At 42.7% G+C, this 27,124-nt stretch overlaps 6 protein-coding genes across 6 annotated transcripts in view; all 6 read left to right on the top strand.

Annotated features, from left to right (window-relative positions):
* LOC110059938 (uncharacterized) overlaps positions 1–1,286 on the top strand; it is a 3,441-nt gene extending 2,155 nt beyond the window's left edge. The window contains exons 3-4 of the mRNA XM_020766652.2: positions 1–62; positions 842–1,286. The exon at positions 1–62 is cut by the window's left edge and continues 356 nt beyond it. Coding sequence (XP_020622311.2) covers positions 1–62; positions 842–1,062 — 283 coding nt within the window. The 3' untranslated portion in view covers positions 1,063–1,286. The remainder of the gene's footprint in view (positions 63–841) is intronic.
* Positions 1,287–1,356: 70 nt separating this feature from the next.
* LOC110059966 (carbohydrate sulfotransferase 1-like) lies at positions 1,357–5,070 on the top strand. The gene has a single exon (XM_020766685.2). It carries the CDS (start codon positions 2,695–2,697, stop codon positions 4,012–4,014), a length of 1,320 nt encoding a protein of 439 aa, XP_020622344.2. The 5' UTR covers positions 1,357–2,694; the 3' UTR covers positions 4,015–5,070.
* A 1,486-nt stretch (positions 5,071–6,556) lies between these two features.
* LOC110059921 (carbohydrate sulfotransferase 4-like) lies at positions 6,557–8,141 on the top strand. The gene has a single exon (XM_020766635.2). The coding sequence runs from the start codon at positions 6,578–6,580 to the stop codon at positions 7,826–7,828; it is 1,251 nt and encodes a 416-aa protein (XP_020622294.2). The 5' UTR covers positions 6,557–6,577; the 3' UTR covers positions 7,829–8,141.
* A 2,775-nt stretch (positions 8,142–10,916) lies between these two features.
* LOC149096786 (carbohydrate sulfotransferase 4-like) lies at positions 10,917–12,592 on the top strand. Its single transcript, XM_089280549.1, has one exon. It carries the CDS (start codon positions 11,011–11,013, stop codon positions 12,277–12,279), a length of 1,269 nt encoding a protein of 422 aa, XP_089136675.1. The 5' UTR covers positions 10,917–11,010; the 3' UTR covers positions 12,280–12,592.
* A 2,775-nt stretch (positions 12,593–15,367) lies between these two features.
* Positions 15,368–17,043, top strand: LOC149096785 (carbohydrate sulfotransferase 4-like). Its single transcript, XM_089280550.1, has one exon. It carries the CDS (start codon positions 15,462–15,464, stop codon positions 16,728–16,730), a length of 1,269 nt encoding a protein of 422 aa, XP_089136676.1. The 5' UTR covers positions 15,368–15,461; the 3' UTR covers positions 16,731–17,043.
* A 7,715-nt stretch (positions 17,044–24,758) lies between these two features.
* LOC110059968 (carbohydrate sulfotransferase 3-like) lies at positions 24,759–26,415 on the top strand. The gene has a single exon (XM_020766686.2). The coding sequence runs from the start codon at positions 24,860–24,862 to the stop codon at positions 26,108–26,110; it is 1,251 nt and encodes a 416-aa protein (XP_020622345.1). The 5' UTR covers positions 24,759–24,859; the 3' UTR covers positions 26,111–26,415.
* The last annotated feature ends 709 nt before the right edge of the window (positions 26,416–27,124 follow it).

Genomic DNA, 27,124 nt, shown 5'->3' with positions numbered 1-27,124 from the left:
GGTGAAACTACTGCACGCATCTATAAGCTACGTTTCGGCAGAAAGTGCGTCAAGCAAGGAAGGTAAAACTATTTAAATGAATTATAAACCCAAGGTCCAGAGCTTGGTCACTTAAAGGGGCTCAGTCACGGTATTTGGAGTTATTTTGACCACATACAAAATTACCTTTAAATGGTAGGAAACCTGAAAATAACAGTTTAATAAGATAGAAAAACACCAAAGAGATAATGATAAACCATAAAGGAACAAAGATGGCTAGGGATGGAAAAGATTAAAACGGATTACAAACGACGAAATTGAAAAATTGAGGCTAAACTTTTCAATATGCGCAAACCGTGACTGAGTTCCTTTAAAGTCAGCACAATTTTGGGAATGTGCTTCGGGGACAGGCCCCTTCGCATGTACGCATTGGACGCGTGTTGTAGGGATTGTACGCGAGCTGGTGCACAAGAACGAGATTGAGGCATAAAATTGTGTTGTAGCGGGGACAGTTTGCAAGAGAAGTGCACAGGTTGCGACCTTGAAAATCGAGGTCATTTTAATTTTTTCCTCCTTCAAGTTGCACTGATTCCAACCATTTAAATTTCATGCAAAATGTTGTGGGGACTAAACTTTTTCCCCGGAACATAACTTCTTCGCAAAAACGTGCATATATCACACATAATTTTATAGGAAAACTGTCGCTGCAACATGTACCCGATTCGCGTCCACGCAATTTGTCTCCTAGTCAATTTGCCTACCTTTGTGTGTTAAACCTCTTCACTTTGCGCGCATGGCAAAAAATGGAGGGTTCTGGAGTCGAAACTCGACCTTTTTTAACATTTTTATTGTGTTTCTACAGAATGGCCCAAAGGAAAATTCTGCATTTTGGCAAACGGCCGCTGCCCTGAAGGTTTTAAACGCCACGAAGGACACCTTAAGTCTCTGTATCTCTACTCGTCTCATTCGCAGTTTGTAAACTCGGCTAAATTTGGAAGCAGTTCTATTGGTTGTTTTGGTAGCTACTGTGGACAATACGGCAATTTCATTGGTTCCCTCACCTTGATCACGTGCTGCAAGTAGGAAAGAAGTATAAATATGTTAGAACACGTACAGTGTGACCACGACGTCAACTATTTTGAGATCGCGGAATTGTTTTAGATTGTCAGTCAGGTCTTGAGCCCGTATTGTGCAGTGGTCTGAATGAGTAAAGACTTTTCTGTTAAACCCATTGCATGTAAGTAGTATAAATAACTTATATGATGTAAGTAATAGGTATGAATTAAAAATGTGACACAGGGATGCAATTCATTTCTCAACGATGATAAAGGCCTCTGAGAAGCCAATCACGTTAAAATCACACTAATTGAAACTTCTTCCTTTTAAAACTTTTTTATAAAATGCTCTATTTGTAGTTCTTTGTACTTCCAAAGCTTACAGAGTGCCGTTATTACCCGCATGTAGCCGGGTTGATAGTCTGGTAACGATTTACATCTAGTCCCTCGGAAGTGAGCGGCTGTAGCTATTCTTTGAAATCGTATCAGTCTTGTCCAGCTTTTCCATCCTTTTTCCTTGTGATTCATTATTAGCTTTCTGGAGCTTCTATCGTAGCAGTAACCTGTTATCTTGAGATTTACATAAAATCTTCGACTAGAAGGTCATACTGCGCATGTAAAGAATACCACTTAAGGTATCTTAGCAACCAACAAATGATCGTCAACATGCGTTTCCGAAATGACACGATCTAGCAAACCACCATAGCGAATTTAAGTGGCTGTTTTGAGTGTCAGCCCTTTGTTCGTCAAAGCATATATTAGTGGATTGTGAGTGTCGTGTATAAGGAGAGCTGCGCTATTCGGTGTTGGAAAGTACATGTAACGAATTAAAAATAAGTAAGTAGTGCTGAGTGATTCCGAAGGGGAGTTCAGCAAATGATTTGCTGAAATAAAATTCGGCGACTTCAGCCAAAATGAGGGTTTACTTTCCGACATAGATAAACAACACTCAGTTGTTCGCTTGGGGTGACATCACTCACACTAAACATGTTTCCAAACTTTTTTTCTTTTCTTTCAATGTCACTTGGAGTTAACTGACTTCCGAGCTTCTCAAATGTTTTCGAGATGGAGACCCAAATTTAGAATTGGGATTTGAGCAAAATAACGTGTCTTGATTACTGGCTTGAAATCACAAAGGAATGCTTTGTATGAATTGTGTCAAAGTGTTAATTCTCCATATTAATTGATTCTTTTACACAACACTCGGTAAACATAATGGTCCATTTTCAGCATTTTAATATTGTTTCAGTGACAGCTTTCAATAAAGCAATAAGGTGGTTCAGTTCTAAAAGAGAATTCCTCATTTACCTTAATATCAAGGCTTCGCACATTTCTAAGAATAATTTGACGTTTTTGCAAACATTAGGCGCTAGTTTCCTTCTTTTCCGATAAAATTTGATTTCCCAAGACGGTTTTTCTTTGTTTTTTTTTCTTCGTCTCTAAATTGATATGTATTTTTTTATATGTACATTTAGTGTTTGACCAGGAAAAAAATTATGTCGGCATGGATTCTGTAACTTCCCATCAAGAATCTGGTATATTAGATTTCTTTTTTCTCTCTGAGTTGGTGTAAAGAATAAAAGCACAATTACTCGAGAATTTTTGGTTTCGTGGTGCATGTGTTCTTCCATCAGCTGTAGGATTTACCTTGTTAGCAAACATGTTGTTACTGAGTCGATTGGGCCGAAAGCGGTTGTGCTGGCTTGGATTTCGTGTGATATTGTTGAGTTCCATTTTTCTGTCGATCGGGGTTTTCGTCTCAAATGTTGTGATGAATAAGCGTCCCAGCATAATCCAACAGAGTCAAGATGCGTTCAAGTTAAGAGAAAAGCTGAAAGTAAAGGCTCCAAAATTTTATGAAGAAAACGAACGGCCGTTGACTACAGGAGGGGCTAACAAGAAGCGACTAAACCTGATTATTGTGGCGCATGGACGGTCAGGATCAACTTTTCTTGGTAATATTTTCAACCATCACCCATCCGTGTTTTATCTGTTTGAACCTTACCAAACAGTAGAACGAATCGTCAGAGCCCAGGCACCTTTCAACCAACATTACCAAGAAACGGCCTTTCGATGGATGCAAGGCGTTTTTCAATGTGATTTTGTATCAGCCGCGCACGTGGATGACTTACAATCGTATTATCGAAAAAAGTACCCAGAAAACTACAACCCAATGAAGAGTCTTGTGTTACTTTCCCCACCGTTCTGCCGCTACAACGCAACCGATCCAAGATGGACTTTGGAGAGCTGTCCTCCACTCGATCAGCAAACGATGGAAGAAAAGTGTAAGGACAAGTACAGAATAACGGTTGCTAAAGTGTTAATATCGAGGATGCCTGAACAAAATTTAAAGCAGTTGTTATCTATTTGCGATACTTCGGATCAATTTGACTGTAAGTTCCTTTTCTTAGTTCGTGATCCGAGAGGTATTATCCCTTCTTCAAAAGCTGTCGGATTTTACGGAGACAAAGATGGAACCGCTTTGAATGGAACAGAGCAGTTTAGCCAGAGTATTTGCGGTTTGACAGAGGCCAATTTGAAAATCATCCGATCCTTGCGATCTCCAGAGAAATCGCAATTTATGTTACTACGTTACGAAGATTTAGCAGCGAATCCTTTGAAAACTTTGCCGAGCTTGCTTAAGTTTGGTGGGCTTCCAATGGACGAGAGTTTGTCAAACTGGCTGTACCTAGCATCCCATTTGCCTGAAACTGAAAGCGAACGAAAAGCCGCACGGTGGAGACAAGATTCCCAGGAGGGAGCTGAAAGATGGCGCTGGAAAGTCAACCCTGGAACCATCGCTGTTATTGAGCAGCAGTGCAAGCACGTGATGAGCATACTGGGGTATAAACCAGTGAATGGATCACGGAAAATTCAAACCAATCTTACAGTTAGCCTGTTAAAAGACAACTACGAGGCGTTGCAATGGTTTAATGACTATTCGTTCAAGTCGGCAAGCCCTAAGTTTAGCTTTAACTAAAACATTTCATTTGAAAAAGTGTACCTGAGATTTGGAAGCAGTTTTCAACGAGGGTTAGTTGGGGGTGCATCTTTTGGAAGCTCGTGGTAATCGCAACGCAAAGTAACCTGTACTATTAAACTAAACAGTTGCTTCCATGTAGCTGAAAAAAATTCAAATTTTATACAGCTAAACCAGATTCCTAACCTCACCCTCCCTGTTCTAACTACTTTGTTGTTACACGTGTTAAATATTCCCTTCACAACACCTCTGATTACCTTAGGGGTTGTTTCACGGCTATGACGATGCACTGTTTAAATATATTGTTTACGAAAAAATCGAAAATCAGCTGATGACTCTTGAGGGAAATTTTATATTAAGAAATGTTACAGTCGGTCGTGAAAAATCGGCGATAGAGGTGAAATTTTGCCATTTGCATGCTGAAGACTGAATTCGACAGTTTCTCAGTTAATCTGTCAAGAGCTTCTATCCCGTTAAATTTGGGCATCAGTCATTCTGCTTCCACAAATGAAAGTCTGCGATTCCTTGATGCATATAACTTGCACATGCGCCAGAGCGTGAAACCGCTATTACTACTCATCACCGTTGATTCAGAGAACGACCAATAAGACTTAAATACTCAGAAGTTATTCGCCTGGTTTCCAAGGCTACCCACGTTGAGCTTGAACAAATGAGACCGTTCTTCGGAGGCAGAAGATGGAATTAAACCTTTAAATAAAACAGGTTATTTGGCTAAAATATTACTTGTCACACCTCGCTTAATTTTGGTCAAGTAACACAAAGTGCAATTTATGTCTGCAACATAAAGTACCAGGCGTTATATCCGCCCCCCTATCGGGTCCAGTCTTCGTTCCTCTCCCTCCCTCCCTCTCCCTTTCCTAAGCCAAGCGGTAATCAATTTCTTCCAAGTCTACTTACGAGTTATTTAACAACAATAAAAGAATACATTAGCTGTTAAGAGTACAATGTGCGAATCTTACACTTGCGCCAAGCAACACTGGTGTAAAAGCAAGATGGAATAAAATTAACTTTAAGGTAATTTAAAGTGCTGGAAAATGGACCCAAGTGTTTTCTCTTGTCGTGAACAGTAACCCCTCTGCGGGATTCAAATCCAAACCTGCCATCTATCCCTATTCCCATTAAATAAACTGTTTGTCTGCGAAAATTACTTTCCCTTTGACAAATTCAACAATTGCCGGAAAGTAAACTTTTAGGTCGCCTAGTTGCTTGCTATACCTGAGAAAAATGTTGAGAAAAGCAAACTGTTTCTCTATTATTGAACGCAGTGTATTGATGGCTTTAGTCTTTTATTGCAAAGATATGTTAGAAAAGCTAACGATTCAAAGAACCCAGCAATTCTCAGCTTTTTCTTTGTTACCTAAAAAACCCAGTTAAATGCAGCGCATGCGCAGTTGCTCGAAAAATTGAGACTGATTGCTTTTGCAGAAACGTGCCGATTTCTAACGATCCAGTCGTTTGAATTTCAAGAAATTTGGCAAAACAAATAGTTGAGAAACCACGTGAATGATCTATCACAAAAAATCTGAATTTTGACATAGGGAATTTTTAATAATACAGAACATGCAGTGAAAACGATCTACGGCGAATAACGAAAATCGTCTATGTCAAAATTTTATTAGAACAGTGTTGACGTTGACAGAAGGGATTTAATGTCAATTCGTAGTAGCCCTCCTGAAACGTTACCAACAAACAGACAATACGTGAATCACGCAAACGACCGTTAGAACTGTTGAATTTAACACCAAAATAAACGTTAAGAAGGAGAGAAATGTTTGCGTTCCCCTCAGCATCTTCTCTGATTGGCCAGAAAAATCCGGGTAGCTGTTGGCAACCGCGTTTTCTCGCTCTTTTCTCCTACCACCTCCCGATCAAGTTGAAACGTTTTTTATACAAAAAAAATTAACGTTGGTAAAGGAGCAAGCTCTCTCTTAATCATTACAACAGAAAAATAACGAAAACGCAGGTTTGGAGGTAGTTTAAAGACGTGTCGCAAGATATAGGTTAAGTCTGTATGTGGGCCACGTAACCCACCAGGCCGGAGCTTATCCCGGTTTCTGTAGCATGAAGCGACTAGGAGTATTTCTACTCCCTCCTGGATTGGATGCTAGTCCATCGCAGGGTTACCCCCCAGCATTAAGTTCACCGGTACTCACTTATACATCTGGGTAGAGAGAGGCACTGTGAGAGTAAATTTTCTTGCCCAAGAACACAACGCTATGTCCCCGCCCAGGACTTGAACTCAGACCGCTTGATCCTGAGACGAGTGCACTAACCATGAGGCCACCACGCCTCCCGTCGCAGGATATGGACATGTTTAAGCTTGCCTTTGACGTGTTTGATCCCATGTTAAAGACAAGGTAAACATGTCAATATCCTGCGACTATTTCATAACTTAAATGATTAATTTGAGATTGTTTGTCTACGTAGTTACTTTGTACCCATAGTAAAATCAAGTCTCTCTTTACAATGTTAAACAATAGGATAATACTTTCCACAATGGGTATTTCCGTATTTCGTTTCAGTTCCTCTTTCCACCTACAAGATGGCACTGCGCTCAAGCAGGCGGCGAAGGACTTTACTACGAATTCTTATTGTCATTATCCCCACTGCATTTCTGCTTGCACATATATACGCAAAACACCGCGAGAATTTTAGCTATCAATATCCCCAACAAATAGACTGCGGCCAGGAAAGAGTAGATTTCAGCCAAGGGCGGAGAGATTTCCAAACGGAAAAATTCAACTCAAAGCAGCGTAGAAGAAACATTTTGGTAATTGCTCATGGTAGATCTGGCTCTACGATAACTGGAGATATATTTAACCACCATCCATCTGTATTCTACCTGCACGAGCCGTTACAAACCGTGGAGAGAATTTTTAAAAAACTTGGCACCAGCAACGCACATTATGGAAGCCTCATGGCAGACATCTTATTAAACGTGCTGCGTTGTAAGTTTAGTAAGCCGGTTCTTGAAGACTTTGATCAATTCTATCGAGACCCGAGCCATCCTCGGGCAAGCCACGCTATTGGTTCGCCGCCTTTGTGTCCATATGAAATGAACGATCCCAAATGGGATCCAAAACTTTGTCCTCCGATGACGAGCGAATCTCTCGAAAGCATCTGCAGGGACAAGTACCCTGTCACCGTGGCAAAAATTCTCATGAGTCGCATCGCAGGAAACAATATTAAGAATATTTTGGAAGCGTGCAAGTCTTCGGATGTTGATTGCCAAATTATATTCCTCGTAAGAGACCCTCGGGCTGTCATCCCGTCATCTCAGAGTGTCGGTTTCTTCAGTAACCGCGGAAGCCAGCTGAGTAAAAATGGTCTTCGCCGCTATAGCTATCAGAAATGTAAGCAAACGGAGGAAAACTTGGTTTTTGTAAAGAACCTTCCCATCAGCTGGCGCAGACGTATCATGATACAGCGGTACGAAGGTTTTGCAATGAACCCACTGAAGGTGCTGTCTCGCCTGTACAACTTTGCCGGGTTACCTGTGCTGGACAGCGTGAAAACATGGCTCAACAAATCAACGCACCCGGAGCAGACCCGAGAGAAGATGAAGATAGAGGGTCATGCAGCGTTTTTCACAGTGGATGACGCTTCAGTGGCTGTTAATCGCTGGCGGTGGAAGGTGGATCCGTGTGATATTGACATCATTGAGCATTACTGTGAACAGGTGATGCAGATGATGGGGTATACTCTAGTCGGCCGGTCATACGATTTAATGGCTAACATCAGTATTCCGCTGTTCAGTGAAGAGTACGAAGCAAAGAAATGGTTTATAAACTGATTGGCGCCGAACAGTGGATCGATAGATAGTTGATGCACTTTTTCATGCGTCAAGTGCGTCAGGCCAAAAAGAATAGTTACAATCAGTAGGTTTAACTACATACATTAAAAGTTAACAACTTACTGTTACAAACCCAGAATTAAGCAAAATGCTATGTACCCATTAAGTTAAAATAATAACATATGTAACCGAAGTTAAGGGCTATTTGAAAGAAAGGTGAATAGAAAGTGAAAGCTGTATAGACATTGGCCAGGTGGTTGGCATACACTTTACAAAAGTAGGTAAAATAATAAATAAACTCTGCAAAAGTCAATCCAGTGCCTGGTAACTTCTTGAATCTTCTGGGATTGCTGAAGCCGTAAGTGATCTAAAAACAACTTGAGAAAACACCTTAAGAATAAGGATTAACTTTCTTTCTTCGGTGATCTAGACGTCGACTGCACAGGCTTGCGTTAGTCAGTGTTGGCGACACTGTTCTTCACACGACGAATTTTCTTCAAGAGCTTTGGTGGGTCCCTATTGTTGGCCTCTGAAAACGCGGCTATGCATTAGCTTTGTAGTTATCTCGTGGTCTCATTGAGGCTAGGTTCTGTATTCTGACCGCTAAATTACAGCTTATTTTCTCTATTATATCATGTAATCGTTGCATATCATTTGTCATTCCACCCACGTTTCCTGTATTTCCACTGAAAGAATAATTCAGGACGGCCACTGCCGACTGGTGTTTCTCGTTTGTTTAGCTTTGTACTCAACACGACTAGGATTGCGTTGTTCTGCTCTATGACACTTAACAGTTTCCTGTCCTCTGAGTGCAAGGGTTATCGGAGCGCTTGCTTTGTCCCAGGAGCAATTAGAGAATTTACAGTATGACAAATTGTTTAGCTGAGCTGCCATGTGACTTATAGGTGTGCTGCTCATCGTATTTTTCAGTAGTCTTATTGGCCTCTTTAGGTAGGAAAACCTCGATCTGATGTTGAGACCTAATCAGAATAAACGATGACGTCGTCACGTCACGTGATGATTGATGGACGGGCGATGGTGGTTGTCATGAGACTGCAGGGTTGACACGCCAGAAGCGTCACGCAATAAGTCACACAAGAAAGATCTTTTTTAAACAACAAGGTAAAATTTAAAGCGTTTTTCCTAGATGTACATGACGGGACGTTTGTTGCAGTCCCGGTGACCAGCACCCTACGTCTCCAAAAAGTAGTTGCAAATCAAGTAACAGTTTTGCCATGTCTCTGTCATCGGGCGTGCAACGAAAGTACTCGTACGGGTAGGTCTTGCAGGTCTCGGGGTCCACCATACGTTTATTGAAGACCATTTGGCATATTTTAGTCTGTGGTCTTGTCTCGAGAGCATAGCGTTTGGCGTCCCTGACGATGTGAAAGGTTTTCTTGACATCGGTTTTACGACTCCAAGTCTGCAACGGTTCTTGAATGTCGTCGAAAACATTTTGGAGTAGCACTTGGTAGTTGAGTAGCCACACCCCTCCGCTGTTTAATGAGATGCCACCGACTTTGCACACCTCTTTACCGTTTTTGGTTACTTACACGTAATTCGTCAGACCTCCGGACGAGAATGCGACGATGTAATAGCCGCTTCACAATTCATCCTTGAAATCCCCCAGATAGTCGCTTAAGAGAGGATCTGGCAGCTCAAGGCAATGGATGAAAACGACGCTGTCCGTATCAAACTAGACTATGCGCTCTTGCAGGAGATCGAGAGTCTCGTACAGGCGGAGACGGACCCAACAAGTGGTGAAACAAGTGACGAAGATGTTAAATTAGGCTAGACAGGATCGTCCTCTCTCTGATGCTTGTACTGGATTCCTACCCTATTCTTGGTTAAAACGCTGAAGTACCGAATGTCAATTCGGTCGCTCTCGTAGAACTTGTTAAAGTCGATAGGGTTGTCGAATTCCTTAACGCGAGTCACGTTGGAACGCTGACCAAACTTTTCCCAAATAGCGTTTAGCATCATCTTGGCCAAGGCACGGAGATCAGGGTTCAGGGTTCAGACTAATAATCTTGGTAGCCGGGTCCAAGCAAATCCTTCCTCGGGCTTCATAATCGCGAAGGTGTTTTTGACGTCTCGATTCATCATCAGCAACTAAGAGGCCGGCCGCTGGCCTCTTCCTTGATTTTCAACCATGCCTTGACGCAATCTCGGAAGGGACCGTCGGATGTTTCTGGAAGTTCCATGGATCCATCTGGATCTAGCATGGTTTCTGTGATCTCCTCCTCGACACAAGTGGCACAGAGTGGAAAAGTCAGTTTGCCATGCTGACGGAGTGGTAAGAAGGGGTGGTAGAGTTTTTCCGGTAGTAGCACTGTGCATTTGATCAACCCAGAGTACTCGTCGATGTCGGTGTGACCTCGCTGAGAGGAAATCTCGGGATGTCCAAACGGATACTGACCATTCTTGCGGGAAGCTCGAGGTGTATGCCTCAAGACCCTGTTACCAGCTCGTGCCTTTGGCTCTCGCTCAACTTTCTCAACTATGCGTATTCCATGGAAAATGCACATTACGCCCCTTAAGTTGCTTTACTAGTTAAACTTTGTTGTTGGCTGAATACCGACACTAAGTTGCTCGTTGAGCAAGTCTCCCCCAAAGGTTTTTTTAGACCAAGGTAGTACTTCCGCTCAAGGGTACAAATGCATCAGATAATCGATCACCGAAAAGTCATTTACGAACAATAAAAGAATACTAACTAGCTATTGGGAGTTTAGTGTGCCAATCCAAGTCTTGCTCCAGGCCACGCTGATATTAGAGTTGTGAAAGTTAGACAACTAACTTAAAGGTAAGATTATCAAGGTAAGTTTACCTTGATAATCTCTTGCTTAAAGGTAAATAAAGAACTAGAAAAAATCCCAGGTATTTGGTCGCACAGCGTTAGCCTTACAAAGGAAATGAAGGACCAAAAGAAGCTTTGACCTTTCCTGAAAAGTCCAAGATCTCCATTAACTCTCCCTACATTTACATGAACATTTTGTCTACGATATTTACTTTCTCTTTGACAAGTATTTTTTATCATTTGTCCACATAATTGCGTTACGTGATGTATCATAGCAAAACCGCGTTTCCGTTTACAATGTTAAACAATAGGCTGATAATACTTCAAGTTCTACATTTCGTGGCTAGTTCCGAATTTCGTTTGAGTTCGTCTTTCCACCTATAAGATGGCGCTGTGCTCAAACAGGCGACGAAAGACTTTATTACGAATTCTTATTGTGCTTATTCCCGCTGCATTTTTCTTTGCCTGCCTTACATATATGAACGCAGAAGACGCAAAACACCGCGAGAATTTTAGCTATCAATATCCCCAACAAATAGACCGTGGCCAGGAAAGAGTAGATTTCAGCCAAGGGCGGAGAGATTTCCAAACGGAAAAATTCAACTCAAAGCAGCGTAGAAGAAACATTTTGGTAATTGCTCATGGTAGATCTGGCTCTACGATAACTGGAGATATATTTAACCACCATCCATCTGTATTCTACCTGCACGAGCCGTTACAAACCGTGGAGAGAATTTTTAAAAAACTTGGCACCAGCAACGCACATTATGGAAGCCTCATGGCAGACATCTTATTAAACGTGCTGCGTTGTAAGTTTAGTAAGCCGGTTCTTGAAGACTTTGATCAATTCTATCGAGACCCGAGCCATCCTCGGGCAAGCCACGCTATTGGTTCGCCGCCTTTGTGTCCATACGAAATGAACGATCCCAAATGGGATCCAAAACTTTGTCCTCCGATGACGAGCGAATCTCTCGAAAGCACCTGCAGGGACAAGTACCCTGTCACCGTGGCAAAAATTCTCATGAGTCGCATCGCAGGAAACAATATTAAGAATATTTTGGAAGCGTGCAAGTCTTCGGATGTTGATTGCCAAATTATATTCCTCGTAAGAGACCCTCGGGCTGTCATCCCGTCATCTCAGAGTGTCGGTTTCTTCAGTAACCGCGGAAGCCAGCTGAGTAAAAATGGTCTTCGCCTCTATAGCTATCAGAAATGTAAGCAAACGGAGGAAAACTTGGTTTTTGTAAAGAACCTTCCCATCAGCTGGCGCAGACGTATCATGATACAGCGGTACGAAGATTTCGCAATGAACCCACTGAAGGTGCTGTCTCGCCTGTACAACTTTGCTGGGTTACCTGTGCTGGACAGCGTGAAAACATGGCTCAACAAATCAACGCACCCGGAGCAGACCCGAGAGAAGATGAAGATAGAGGGTCATGCAGCGTTTTTCACAGTGGATGACGCTTCAGTGGCTGTTAATCGCTGGCGGTGGAAGGTGGATCCGTGTGTTATTGACATCATTGAGCATTACTGTGAACAGGTGATGCAGATGATGGGGTATACTCTAGTCGACCGGTCATACGATTTAATGGCTAACATCAGTATTCCGCTGTTCAGTGAAGAGTACGAAGCAAAGAAATGGTTTATAAACTGATTGGCGCCGAACAGTGGATCGATAGATAGTTGATGCACTTTTTCATGCGTCAAGTGCGTCAGGCCAAAAAGAATAGTTACAATCAGTAGGTTTAACTACATACATTAAAAGTTAACAACTTACTGTTACAAACCCAGAATTAAGCAAAATGCTATGTACCCATTAAGTTAAAATAATAACATATGTAACCGAAGTTAAGGGCTATTTGAAAGAAAGGTGAATAGAAAGTGAAAGCTGTATAGACATTGGCCAGGTGGTTGGCATACACTTTACAAAAGTAGGTAAAATAATAAATAAACTCTGCAAAAGTCAATCCAGTGCCTGGTAACTTCTTGAATCTTCTGGGATTGCTGAAGCCGTAAGTGATCTAAAAACAACTTGAGAAAACACCTTAAGAATAAGGATTAACTTTCTTTCTTCGGTGATCTAGACGTCGACTGCACAGGCTTGCGTTAGTCAGTGTTGGCAACACTGTTCTTCACACGACGAGTTTTCTTCAAGAGCTTTGGTGGGTCCCTATTGTTGGCCTCTGAAAACGCGGCTATGCATTAGCTTTGTAGTTATCTCGTGGTCTCATTGAGGCTAGGTTCTGTATTCTGACCGCTAAATTACAGCTTATTTTCTCTATTATATCATGTAATCGTTGCATATCATTTGTCATTCCACCCACGTTTCCTGTATTTCCACTGAAAGAATAATTCAGGACGGCCACTGCCGACTGGTGTTTCTCGTTTGTTTAGCTTTGTACTCAACACGACTAGGATTGCGTTGTTCTGCTCTATGACACTTAACAGTTTCCTGTCCTCTGAGTGCAAGGGTTATCGGAGCGCTTGCTTTGTCCCAGGAGCAATTAGAGAATTTACAGTATGACAAATTGTTTAGCTGAGCTGCCATGTGACTTATAGGTGTGCTGCTCATCGTATTTTTCAGTAGTCTTATTGGCCTCTTTAGGTAGGAAAACCTCGATCTGATGTTGAGACCTAATCAGAATAAACGATGACGTCGTCACGTCACGTGATGATTGATGGACGGGCGATGGTGGTTGTCATGAGACTGCAGGGTTGACACGCCAGAAGCGTCACGCAATAAGTCACACAAGAAAGATCTTTTTTAAACAACAAGGTAAAATTTAAAGCGTTTTTCCTAGATGTACATGACGGGACGTTTGTTGCAGTCCCGGTGACCAGCACCCTACGTCTCCAAAAAGTAGTTGCAAATCAAGTAACAGTTTTGCCATGTCTCTGTCATCGGGCGTGCAACGAAAGTACTCGTACGGGTAGGTCTTGCAGGTCTCGGGGTCCACCATACGTTTATTGAAGACCATTTGGCATATTTTAGTCTGTGGTCTTGTCTCGAGAGCATAGCGTTTGGCGTCCCTGACGATGTGAAAGGTTTTCTTGACATCGGTTTTACGACTCCAAGTCTGCAACGGTTCTTGAATGTCGTCGAAAACATTTTGGAGTAGCACTTGGTAGTTGAGTAGCCACACCCCTCCGCTGTTTAATGAGATGCCACCGACTTTGCACACCTCTTTACCGTTTTTGGTTACTTACACGTAATTCGTCAGACCTCCGGACGAGAATGCGACGATGTAATAGCCGCTTCACAATTCATCCTTGAAATCCCCCAGATAGTCGCTTAAGAGAGGATCTGGCAGCTCAAGGCAATGGATGAAAACGACGCTGTCCGTATCAAACTAGACTATGCGCTCTTGCAGGAGATCGAGAGTCTCGTACAGGCGGAGACGGACCCAACAAGTGGTGAAACAAGTGACGAAGATGTTAAATTAGGCTAGACAGGATCGTCCTCTCTCTGATGCTTGTACTGGATTCCTACCCTATTCTTGGTTAAAACGCTGAAGTACCGAATGTCAATTCGGTCGCTCTCGTAGAACTTGTTAAAGTCGATAGGGTTGTCGAATTCCTTAACGCGAGTCACGTTGGAACGCTGACCAAACTTTTCCCAAATAGCGTTTAGCATCATCTTGGCCAAGGCACGGAGATCAGGGTTCAGGGTTCAGACTAATAATCTTGGTAGCCGGGTCCAAGCAAATCCTTCCTCGGGCTTCATAATCGCGAAGGTGTTTTTGACGTCTCGATTCATCATCAGCAACTAAGAGGCCGGCCGCTGGCCTCTTCCTTGATTTTCAACCATGCCTTGACGCAATCTCGGAAGGGACCGTCGGATGTTTCTGGAAGTTCCATGGATCCATCTGGATCTAGCATGGTTTCTGTGATCTCCTCCTCGACACAAGTGGCACAGAGTGGAAAAGTCAGTTTGCCATGCTGACGGAGTGGTAAGAAGGGGTGGTAGAGTTTTTCCGGTAGTAGCACTGTGCATTTGATCAACCCAGAGTACTCGTCGATGTCGGTGTGACCTCGCTGAGAGGAAATCTCGGGATGTCCAAACGGATACTGACCATTCTTGCGGGAAGCTCGAGGTGTATGCCTCAAGACCCTGTTACCAGCTCGTGCCTTTGGCTCTCGCTCAACTTTCTCAACTATGCGTATTCCATGGAAAATGCACATTACGCCCCTTAAGTTGCTTTACTAGTTAAACTTTGTTGTTGGCTGAATACCGACACTAAGTTGCTCGTTGAGCAAGTCTCCCCCAAAGGTTTTTTTAGACCAAGGTAGTACTTCCGCTCAAGGGTACAAATGCATCAGATAATCGATCACCGAAAAGTCATTTACGAACAATAAAAGAATACTAACTAGCTATTGGGAGTTTAGTGTGCCAATCCAAGTCTTGCTCCAGGCCACGCTGATATTAGAGTTGTGAAAGTTAGACAACTAACTTAAAGGTAAGATTATCAAGGTAAGTTTACCTTGATAATCTCTTGCTTAAAGGTAAATAAAGAACTAGAAAAAATCCCAGGTATTTGGTCGCACAGCGTTAGCCTTACAAAGGAAATGAAGGACCAAAAGAAGCTTTGACCTTTCCTGAAAAGTCCAAGATCTCCATTAACTCTCCCTACATTTACATGAACATTTTGTCTACGATATTTACTTTCTCTTTGACAAGTATTTTTTATCATTTGTCCACATAATTGCGTTACGTGATGTATCATAGCAAAACCGCGTTTCCGTTTACAATGTTAAACAATAGGCTGATAATACTTCAAGTTCTACATTTCGTGGCTAGTTCCGAATTTCGTTTGAGTTCGTCTTTCCACCTATAAGATGGCGCTGTGCTCAAACAGGCGACGAAAGACTTTATTACGAATTCTTATTGTGCTTATTCCCGCTGCATTTTTCTTTGCCTGCCTTACATATATGAACGCAGAAGACGCAAAACACCGCGAGAATTTTAGCTATCAATATCCCCAACAAATAGACCGTGGCCAGGAAAGAGTAGATTTCAGCCAAGGGCGGAGAGATTTCCAAACGGAAAAATTCAACTCAAAGCAGCGTAGAAGAAACATTTTGGTAATTGCTCATGGTAGATCTGGCTCTACGATAACTGGAGATATATTTAACCACCATCCATCTGTATTCTACCTGCACGAGCCGTTACAAACCGTGGAGAGAATTTTTAAAAAACTTGGCACCAGCAACGCACATTATGGAAGCCTCATGGCAGACATCTTATTAAACGTGCTGCGTTGTAAGTTTAGTAAGCCGGTTCTTGAAGACTTTGATCAATTCTATCGAGACCCGAGCCATCCTCGGGCAAGCCACGCTATTGGTTCGCCGCCTTTGTGTCCATACGAAATGAACGATCCCAAATGGGATCCAAAACTTTGTCCTCCGATGACGAGCGAATCTCTCGAAAGCACCTGCAGGGACAAGTACCCTGTCACCGTGGCAAAAATTCTCATGAGTCGCATCGCAGGAAACAATATTAAGAATATTTTGGAAGCGTGCAAGTCTTCGGATGTTGATTGCCAAATTATATTCCTCGTAAGAGACCCTCGGGCTGTCATCCCGTCATCTCAGAGTGTCGGTTTCTTCAGTAACCGCGGAAGCCAGCTGAGTAAAAATGGTCTTCGCCTCTATAGCTATCAGAAATGTAAGCAAACGGAGGAAAACTTGGTTTTTGTAAAGAACCTTCCCATCAGCTGGCGCAGACGTATCATGATACAGCGGTACGAAGATTTCGCAATGAACCCACTGAAGGTGCTGTCTCGCCTGTACAACTTTGCTGGGTTACCTGTGCTGGACAGCGTGAAAACATGGCTCAACAAATCAACGCACCCGGAGCAGACCCGAGAGAAGATGAAGATAGAGGGTCATGCAGCGTTTTTCACAGTGGATGACGCTTCAGTGGCTGTTAATCGCTGGCGGTGGAAGGTGGATCCGTGTGTTATTGACATCATTGAGCATTACTGTGAACAGGTGATGCAGATGATGGGGTATACTCTAGTCGACCGGTCATACGATTTAATGGCTAACATCAGTATTCCGCTGTTCAGTGAAGAGTACGAAGCAAAGAAATGGTTTATAAACTGATTGGCGCCGAACAGTGGATCGATAGATAGTTGATGCACTTTTTCATGCGTCAAGTGCGTCAGGCCAAAAAGAATAGTTACAATCAGTAGGTTTAACTACATACATTAAAAGTTAACAACTTACTGTTACAAACCCAGAATTAAGCAAAATGCTATGTACCCATTAAGTTAAAATAATAACATATGTAACCGAAGTTAAGGGCTATTTGAAAGAAAGGTGAATAGAAAGTGAAAGCTGTATAGACATTGGCCAGGTGGTTGGCATACACTTTACAAAAGTAGGTAAAATAATAAATAAACTCTGCAAAAGTCAATCCAGTGCCTGGTAACTTCTTGAATCTTCTGGGATTGCTGAAGCCGTAAGTGATCTAAAAACAACTTGAGAAAACACCTTAAGAATAAGGATTAACTTTCTTTCTTCGGTGATCTAGACGTCGACTGCACAGGCTTGCGTTAGTCAGTGTTGGCAACACTGTTCTTCACACGACGAGTTTTCTTCAAGAGCTTTGGTGGGTCCCTATTGTTGGCCTCTGAAAACGCGGCTATGCATTAGCTTTGTAGTTATCTCGTGGTCTCATTGAGGCTAGGTTCTGTATTCTGACCGCTAAATTACAGCTTATTTTCTCTATTATATCATGTAATCGTTGCATATCATTTGTCATTCCACCCACGTTTCCTGTATTTCCACTGAAAGAATAATTCAGGACGGCCACTGCCGACTGGTGTTTCTCGTTTGTTTAGCTTTGTACTCAACACGACTAGGATTGCGTTGTTCTGCTCTATGACACTTAACAGTTTCCTGTCCTCTGAGTGCAAGGGTTATCGGAGCGCTTGCTTTGTCCCAGGAGCAATTAGAGAATTTACAGTATGACAAATTGTTTAGCTGAGCTGCCATGTGACTTATAGGTGTGCTGCTCATCGTATTTTTCAGTAGTCTTATTGGCCTCTTTAGGTAGGAAAACCTCGATCTGATGTTGAGACCTAATCAGAATAAACGATGACGTCGTCACGTCACGTGATGATTGATGGACGGGCGATGGTGGTTGTCATGAGACTGCAGGGTTGACACGCCAGAAGCGTCACGCAATAAGTCACACAAGAAAGATCTTTTTTAAACAACAAGGTAAAATTTAAAGCGTTTTTCCTAGATGTACATGACGGGACGTTTGTTGCAGTCCCGGTGACCAGCACCCTACGTCTCCAAAAAGTAGTTGCAAATCAAGTAACAGTTTTGCCATGTCTCTGTCATCGGGCGTGCAACGAAAGTACTCGTACGGGTAGGTCTTGCAGGTCTCGGGGTCCACCATACGTTTATTGAAGACCATTTGGCATATTTTAGTCTGTGGTCTTGTCTCGAGAGCATAGCGTTTGGCGTCCCTGACGATGTGAAAGGTTTTCTTGACATCGGTTTTACGACTCCAAGTCTGCAACGGTTCTTGAATGTCGTCGAAAACATTTTGGAGTAGCACTTGGTAGTTGAGTAGCCACACCCCTCCGCTGTTTAATGAGATGCCACCGACTTTGCACACCTCTTTACCGTTTTTGGTTACTTACACGTAATTCGTCAGACCTCCGGACGAGAATGCGACGATGTAATAGCCGCTTCACAATTCATCCTTGAAATCCCCCAGATAGTCGCTTAAGAGAGGATCTGGCAGCTCAAGGCAATGGATGAAAACGACGCTGTCCGTATCAAACTAGACTATGCGCTCTTGCAGGAGATCGAGAGTCTCGTACAGGCGGAGACGGACCCAACAAGTGGTGAAACAAGTGACGAAGATGTTAAATTAGGCTAGACAGGATCGTCCTCTCTCTGATGCTTGTACTGGATTCCTACCCTATTCTTGGTTAAAACGCTGAAGTACCGAATGTCAATTCGGTCGCTCTCGTAGAACTTGTTAAAGTCGATAGGGTTGTCGAATTCCTTAACGCGAGTCACGTTGGAACGCTGACCAAACTTTTCCCAAATAGCGTTTAGCATCATCTTGGCCAAGGCACGGAGATCAGGGTTCAGGGTTCAGACTAATAATCTTGGTAGCCGGGTCCAAGCAAATCCTTCCTCGGGCTTCATAATCGCGAAGGTGTTTTTGACGTCTCGATTCATCATCAGCAACTAAGAGGCCGGCCGCTGGCCTCTTCCTTGATTTTCAACCATGCCTTGACGCAATCTCGGAAGGGACCGTCGGATGTTTCTGGAAGTTCCATGGATCCATCTGGATCTAGCATGGTTTCTGTGATCTCCTCCTCGACACAAGTGGCACAGAGTGGAAAAGTCAGTTTGCCATGCTGACGGAGTGGTAAGAAGGGGTGGTAGAGTTTTTCCGGTAGTAGCACTGTGCATTTGATCAACCCAGAGTACTCGTCGATGTCGGTGTGACCTCGCTGAGAGGAAATCTCGGGATGTCCAAACGGATACTGACCATTCTTGCTGACCCAAGGATGCAACGACGTGAAATCGTAGTATCTCAGTTCTTCTCCGTTTTCTACGTCGTCACAATTGTACAATTTGACAGCGTTTGTGCGACCACCACAGAAAGCGTCTCGTGGGTCCAGAGCCACGTCCTTTCGCCCCTTTTTCAGCTGCGCCCACTCGCATTTCCAGATGACCAGTACGTTTTAGCCCTTATTTCTCAGGAACGGCAGTTTTTCCACGCTACCTTGGTAGACCTCCTCCACTGTACGGTCTTCCAGACGACGGTGGTGATCATTACGATAGCACTTAGCGCAACCTTGCCAGAAGCAGCCTTGGAACTCGATCATACACGGCGTTGGTGAGTTCGTGGTAACCGTTCACAGTATAACGGAAGCCCGAGAGGGAATTTGCTTCGACCCGCCTACCTAGATTCAGAAGAACCCTGGTCTCCGCGCCTTGGCCACGACGATGCTAAACTCCATGTGGGAAAAGTTTGGTCAACTTCCCAACAAGACTCGCGTTAAGGAAATCGACAACCCAGTTGACTTAAACAAGTTCCATGAGAGCCACTGATTTGGCATTCAGTACGTCAGCGTTTTAACCAAGGAGAGGGTAGAAATCCAGTACAAGCATCAGACAGAGGACGATCCTGTCTTCACTATCCTCTGAATCATTTCGCTCATTTTCCGTTTCCGTGTATCCGAGGGCGGCGCTGGATCAGAATCGCCGCGGGTTTTTTCTTTTTTTTGATTTGCTTTAGTTTTCTGTAATTGTTTGTAAACGTTCCCATGTCAATTACTAATCGGGTTCGATTTACCAGCGGTGTTCGTTTCTCTTCTTAGATTTGGTTCTTCGCAATTCGCTGTCGGGATCACTCATGTTTTCAACTTTTAAGGCGATACGTGGGCACCTTTGTAATCGCCAGGAATCGATTGGCGTACAATCTTCTAGTGAACCGCTTTCGCTCCCTGTTGTTGGTCCACAAAGAAATTGCTGAGCTAGTAAACTTGCTTTAACAATGGATGGTCCTTCTTTTAGATCAATTGGAATTTGGAGTGTTGTTTTTTTGCGGAGGAAGGAAAACCGGAGAGCCTGGAGAAAAAATCTCGGAGCAAGGCGAGAACAAACAACAAAATCAACCCAATATAGCACCGGGCCGGAATCGACCCCGGACCAAATTGGTGGGAGGCGAGCGCTCTCACCACTGCGCCATCCCTGCTCCCCATATTGGGTCTCGGTTGGTACTGTGGGCTGGATCTGGATTGAAAAATGTCGTGGAAATTGCTCTTGGCTCTTCGAGATGTGATTCACTGTAACCTTGAAAGTTTGTTTGAGGCCGCTGAGGAGTACCTCTGAATGAATTTGGAAAATTAAAAAAATCATGTAAATTTGATAGTTAATTTGAGACTCTTGTCAACGTAACCGGACTACGTTGCCGTATCCATAGCAGAACCGAGTTTCTCTTTACGGTGTTAAACAATAGGATAGTACTTTCTGCATTAATTTGCTAGTCTGCTGGTGTTCCCCTTTTAATCTACATGATGGCGCTGTGCCCAAGCAGGCGGCGAAGGACCTTATTACGAATTCTTATTATTGTGACTACTCCCACTACATTTCTCTTTGTACGCATGAACACAGAACACCAAGAGAATTTTAGCCAATATCTCCAACGAATGGACCATGGCCAGGAAAGTGTAGAGTCTCAAAGGCGGAGAGATTTCCAACTGCGAACTTCAGTTCAAAGCAACGTAGAAGAAACATTTTGATCATAGCTCACGGTAGATCTGGCTCTATGATAACTGGAGATATCTTTAACCACCATCCATTCGTATTTTATCTGCACAAGCGTGCAAGTCTTCAGATGCTGATTGCCAAATTACTTTTCTCGTAAGAGACCCTCGGGCTCTCATCCCGCCATCTCAGAGTGTCGGTTTTTTCAGTAACCGCGGAAGCCAGCTGAGTAAAAATGGTCTTCGCCTCTATAGCTATCAGAAATGTAAGCAAACGGAGGTAAAACTTGGTTTTTCTAAAAAAATCTTCCCATCAGCTGGCACAGACGTAACATGATCCAGCGGTACTAAGATTTGCAATGAACCCACTGAAGGTAATGCCTCACCTGTACAACTTTGCTGAGTTACCTGTGCTGGACAGCGTAAAAACATGGCTCAACAAACCAACCCAGAAAAAAATCGCGCATGAGGGCCAGTGAGCTTTTTCGCCTCCTAACTCGTAGAAGGTGATTCTCCAACCTGTTGAGAGTCTCGGACTCTTTTCACACGACACCCTCCGATCGACAATTTCTGCGAAGAAAATGAAGCCAGCGACAAAGAACGGAATTCTATAATATTCTTTACCTTTCTGTAGCATGGTTCACACAGTTTCATTGGTAAACCATCGCCAAACGTAATTTCTTACCCAGTTAAAAACTCAAGCACTTTTAAATTGTCCGGCACTTTGCTGCTTTTCTCGCCAAAAATATCAACCGGGGTTTCTAACAAAACCGTTTTGTTGTAACAGCGACAAGAATTGAACCGGAGTAAACACCATTTTTGGGAGAATTTTCTCCCAAATCCTCCATGTCCTCCATTTTTAAACACGGCTGGTAAAAGCTGTTTTATACTTTTGCGCCAGCAGTCCACGGGAACATTTCGACTTTAGTTCAAGATTTCTTCGTTTTCAAACAGCCAATCAAAAAATTCGAATAATTCCGAAAATCCTATGTCTCCAGAGCCCTTCGATTCTCTTGCCAAGGCCCCGGCGGTAAGAGAAGCGAAAAGGGAAATGGGGACAAGAATCAGAGTGGCGAATAGCGAATAGTGGCAAATGGGAGGGGATGAAGTGACGAATGACAGAAATTTAGTGCCTAGAACCTCGCAGTCAACTTCACAGCAACGTGGGATGGAATTTTCCTGCTAAAAAGCACAGATACTTTTTCGCTCTCTCGAGTGTTCTCAAATGCCCGGAGTGTTTTATCACAGTGTAATACACGGCTTGGGCTTCTTAATTTGCTCTATGATATAGAGGTAATGTGGCGAAAAACAATACAGCACGCTTTTTCTGTGTTTCGACCAATCAGAGGGCGTGCAGGGTCCTATTTATATTTTAGTATCACCCAACTCGTGGACTAATGCAAATCCTGCATTTTAATTGGCTACGCTACTAGAGGACTATTAGTAATAGTCCTCGAGTAGCGAAATTGGCGCAATCGAGCGTGACGCTTTCTTTCGTTCTATTCTCAAATAAATACTTCTTCAACTTGTATTTGCTAACTTTATTATTGCCATTTCTGTCCGACCAGTTGGGGGTGATACTAAAACAATTATACCCTTCGCCCTCAATGGCCACGGGTCAATAGCCCATTCGGCTTCGCCTCATGGGCTATTGACACGTAGCCCTTGCGGGCTACAGGTCTAATTGTTAAATAATACTTGTTATATATTTTGTCTTCGTTTTCTCTCGTAACAATAACAGTGCCCGCCATTTTTTTTCTTTTTTTCTTTTGTTATTCCGGCCTTTTATGTATTTTTTAGATCTTTGAGAATGGTGAGAATGAGAACCTGCACGGACGCAATTTTTTTCTGAATACAGCCCCTCCGAAGATGTCAGGATTTTCACAACTCGCTAGCTTTATGAGTCAAATTATTAGCCAATAGAAATTGAGAAAAACTTCAACAAACATGAAAGCAATTTGCACGTGGAGTGTCTAGTTTTAGTTATGCAAATAGCACTGTCTTGTGTTTTGCCGCTCGCGACATTGGACAAATCTTTGACATCCGCAGCACAATCTAAGCCAAGTGATTTTCCGCTCCTTTACTTGATCCTGAATCATGCTGGGCAGCGGGCACCAACACCACAGCTTGTTGTAGCCATCAATGTGCCAAGCATAGTTAGGCCCAGGATTTTGATATATACATTCTCCTTTTTCAAACAATGCTTTCTGCGTAGTTCAGTTCCTTCTGGGTCCATCTCTTTTAACAAATGGAATTTCTGGCGTTTGAGTGAATACGTTCGGCACGAGAACAGTGGAGACTGGGGATAGCCCAGTCGAATGAGTATGTGCATGAGGGAGGGCTATATAAGAGATGAATATCACGTGGGATATCATTCTAGGCCGACACCTCGGATGAGATAACGTTATTTTTATTGATTTTATTTTACTTTATTACTTTTTTTAGGGCATTTACTTCTAAGTATATCGTCCCTTGTGTAGCCTCGTACAATGGGCTATTTAGAGCTTGAGCCATGATTCCTACCCAGATTTCCTGCCGAATTCTTTTTTCCCCACCGGTTTTTTTTTTTTTTCCGGCAGGTTTTTTTCTGGCCTCCGTCTGACAGTGCTATCTTCGTAAACTGTCGCTCAGCTCTGTATCATCTCATGTATCGCATACGTGGATGTAATAAGAGGTTGTAGTATAACGTATTGTTATAGTTCCCGGTGCTCGGCCGAAACCACCCAAATAAACCTAATGGTTTTGCTCACATTGTTTACTGTGTAGTGGAGCTGAAATATCTGGGAACCCGGAGCCCTTCTATTTCAAGGATATGCCAAATAGAACGATACCCCACGGTCCTGCAAGGACCACTAAAGAGTTCAGTAATGCGTCTTTGTACTTACAAAAATGTATCATTAAAGGTTTCTTCATTTACCACACCTCGCCCCTTCAAACCATAACTCATTTGACACTGATAACGACTGCAAAGACTTGGTAACTAAACCCGCAATGAAAGTAGTACTTTAGAATTTCCTCTTCATCAAAGCTTCCTTCCAATTCATCAGGGTCTCTCCCTGACCCATCTGAAAGTCATGATACACATTTTTAGCGCTAACCCAGGATTAAAAGTTAACCGAAGTACAAATTTTTCCTGCATAAAAATGTTTTTCATTGCTTATGTTTTGTTTAGTTTGAGGTTATTCAAACTCAAAAGAGAATGACAAACAATATAAACAGAAAACCTCACCGCAAAATTACAAAACTTGAATCAAATTTCTCACAAGCTTATCCTGGGTTAGCTTAATCGGACTTTCAACAACCCGGCCCAGGAGCTCCGCTTTTAGGCTTGGCTAAATCTATATATTATTTGATGCGACGATTTGTATTTGATGGGACGATTTGTATTTGATTTGTATTTTTTGTATTTGATGTGAGCGAGTTGTATATTTTCTTTCATGATGTGAGAAATTACAATTTGACGCGAGTAATTTTAATTTTACGTGAGTAATTTCAATTTGATGTGAGTAATTTTAATTTGATGTAAGTAATTTCAATTTGACGCGAGTAATTTTAATTTGATGTGAGTAATTTTAATTTGATGTGAGTAATTCTAATTTGATGTGAGCAAGGTTATTTCACTGTTTTCTCCTACCACCTCCAGATCAAGTTAAAACATTTTCTTATTCAAAAAATAGACGTTGGTAAGAAGCAAGCTCTCTCTTAATCGTTACAACCGAAAAAAAAAAAAAGAAAACGCAGGTTTGGAGGAAGTTTAAAGAAGAGTCACATGATATGGACATGCCTTTGACGTGTTTGATGCCGTGTCAAAGGCAAGGTAAACGTGTCAATATCCTGTTTGATGGTTAATTTGAGATTGTTTGTCTACGTGGTTACTTTGTACCCACAGTAAAATCAAGTTTCTCTTTACAACGTTAAAAAATAGGGTAATACTTTCCACAGTGGGTATTTCCGTATTTCGTTTGAGTTCCTATTTCCGCCTACAAGATGGCACTGCGTTCAAGCAGGCGGCGAAGGACTTTATTACGAATTCTTATTGTGCTTATTCCCACTGCTTTTCTGCTTGCACGTATATACACAGAACACCGCGAGAATTGCAGCTATCAATATCCCCAACAAATAGACCGCGGCCAGGAAAGTGTAGATTTCAGCCAAGGGCGGAGAGATTTCCAAACGGAAAAATTCAACTCAAAGCAGCGTAGAAGAAACATTTTGGTAATTGCTCATGGTAGATCTGGCTCTACCATAACTGGAGATATATTTAACCACCATCCATCTGTATTCTACCTGTTCGAGCCGTTACAAACCGTGGAGAGAATTTTTAAAAAACTTGGCACCAGCGACGAACATTATGGAAGCCTCATGGCAGACATCTTATCGAACTTGCTGCGATGTAACTTTAGTAAACCGGTTCTCGAAGACTTTGATCACTTCTACCGATACCCGAGCCATCGTCAAGCGAGCCACGCGATTGGTTCGCCGCCTTTGTGTCCATATGAAATGAACGATCCCAAATGGGATCCAAAACTTTGTCCTCCGATGACGAGCGAATCTCTAGGAAGCATCTGCAGGGACAAGTACCCTGTCACCGTGGCAAAAATTCTCATGAGTCGCATCGCAGGAAACAACATTAAGAATATTTTGGAAGCGTGCAAGTCTTCGGATGCTGATTGCCAAATTATATTCCTCGTAAGAGACCCTCGGGCTGCCATCCCGTCATCTCAGAGTGTCGGTTTCTTCAGTAACCGCGGAAGCCAGCTGAGTAAAAATGGTCTTCGCCTCTATAGCTATCAGAAATGTAAGAAAACGGAGGAAAACTTGGTTTTTCTAAAGAACCTTCCCATCAGCAGGCGCAGACGTATCATGATACAGCGGTACGAAGATTTCGCAATGAACCCACTGAAGGTGCTGTCTCGCCTGTACAACTTTGCTGGGTTACCTGTGCTGGACAGCGTGAAAACATGGCTCAACAAATCAACGCACCCGGTGCAGGACCCAGAGAAAATGAAGATAGAGGGTCACCCGGTCTTTCACACAGTGGATGACGCTTCAGTGGCTGTCAATCGTTGGCGGTGGAAGGTGGATCCGTGTGATATTGATATCATTGAGCATTACTGTAAACAAGTGATGCAGATGATGGGGTATACTCTAGTCGACCGGTCATACGATTTAATGGCTAACATCAGTATTCCGCTGTTCAATGAAGAATACGAAGCAAAGAAATGGTTTCTAAACTGACTGGCGCCGAGGAATGGATCGATAGATAGTTGATGCACTTTTTCATGCATCAAATGCATAGATCAAGCCAAAAATAAAAAAATAGATCATTGAAAAGTTAGCAATTTACTTTTTACTGATACAAACCCAGAATTAAGTAAAAGCCGTGTATCCATTAAGTTAAAACAATACTGAGATATGTAATCGAAGTTAAGGGCTATTCGGCAAGAAAGGTGAATAAAAACTGTACAGACATTGGCCATGTGGTTGGCATAAGCTTTAGAAATGAAGGTAAAATTATAATAAATAAACTCTGCAAAGGTCGATCCATTGCCTAGCTGTCGACTTCTTGAATCGTCTGGGATTGCTGAAGCCGGAGTGATCTAAACGTAACTTAACGACACACCTTAAGAATAAGGCTTATACGGGGGATGAACTCTCTTAGCCCTCATTCTCTCTTGTCCATGGTTATTGACGTTCTCATGTCTTTCATGAGACCGCCCCCTTTTATCTATGTAGCTTAGAAAGTTTGATGATGCCGGACTGGGGAAATTTGCATTATTACAAAAAAAGGCTACTCGGACATATGAAGTCATAAAATTATTCTCTTGTTATTCAGAACCATCAAAGTCTCAGACTGTCAAAAGTTTCAAATTCCTGACATTTGTCAAAACAACAATGATTGAGCCGTAGTAGCAGACTGGTATCACATATTATAGCTTACTATGTTAAAAAAAAAAATCTTCAGGAAACAGTAACTTGAGAGAAGAAAACTGAACATCTTGAAACATTTTTCAAAAAAAGAGTTAGAAGTTGGGTTTTTATAATGCATCAAAACTGTACTAAGCCACCTTAAACTACTTGTATAGCCTGATTCTCAGACGTCCGAGAAACGGGAAGCGAAGGGGCCGCGAACGACCTCGGACGTCTGAGAATCAGGCTACCTTAATCCATACAGTACTCCTTATTTAAAGTCCCAATAACATTCGGGTTAGCCTGTTTACGGTAGACCCCTCATGTCAGTTTTAGACCTGC

Source organism: Orbicella faveolata, unplaced genomic scaffold (assembly GCF_042242905.1).
Source record: "Orbicella faveolata isolate gen_17 unplaced genomic scaffold, um_ofav_v1 contig_47, whole genome shotgun sequence".
Classification (NCBI taxonomy): Eukaryota; Metazoa; Cnidaria; class Anthozoa; order Scleractinia; family Merulinidae; genus Orbicella; species Orbicella faveolata.
This window is presented reverse-complemented; position numbering and strand designations above follow the sequence as displayed.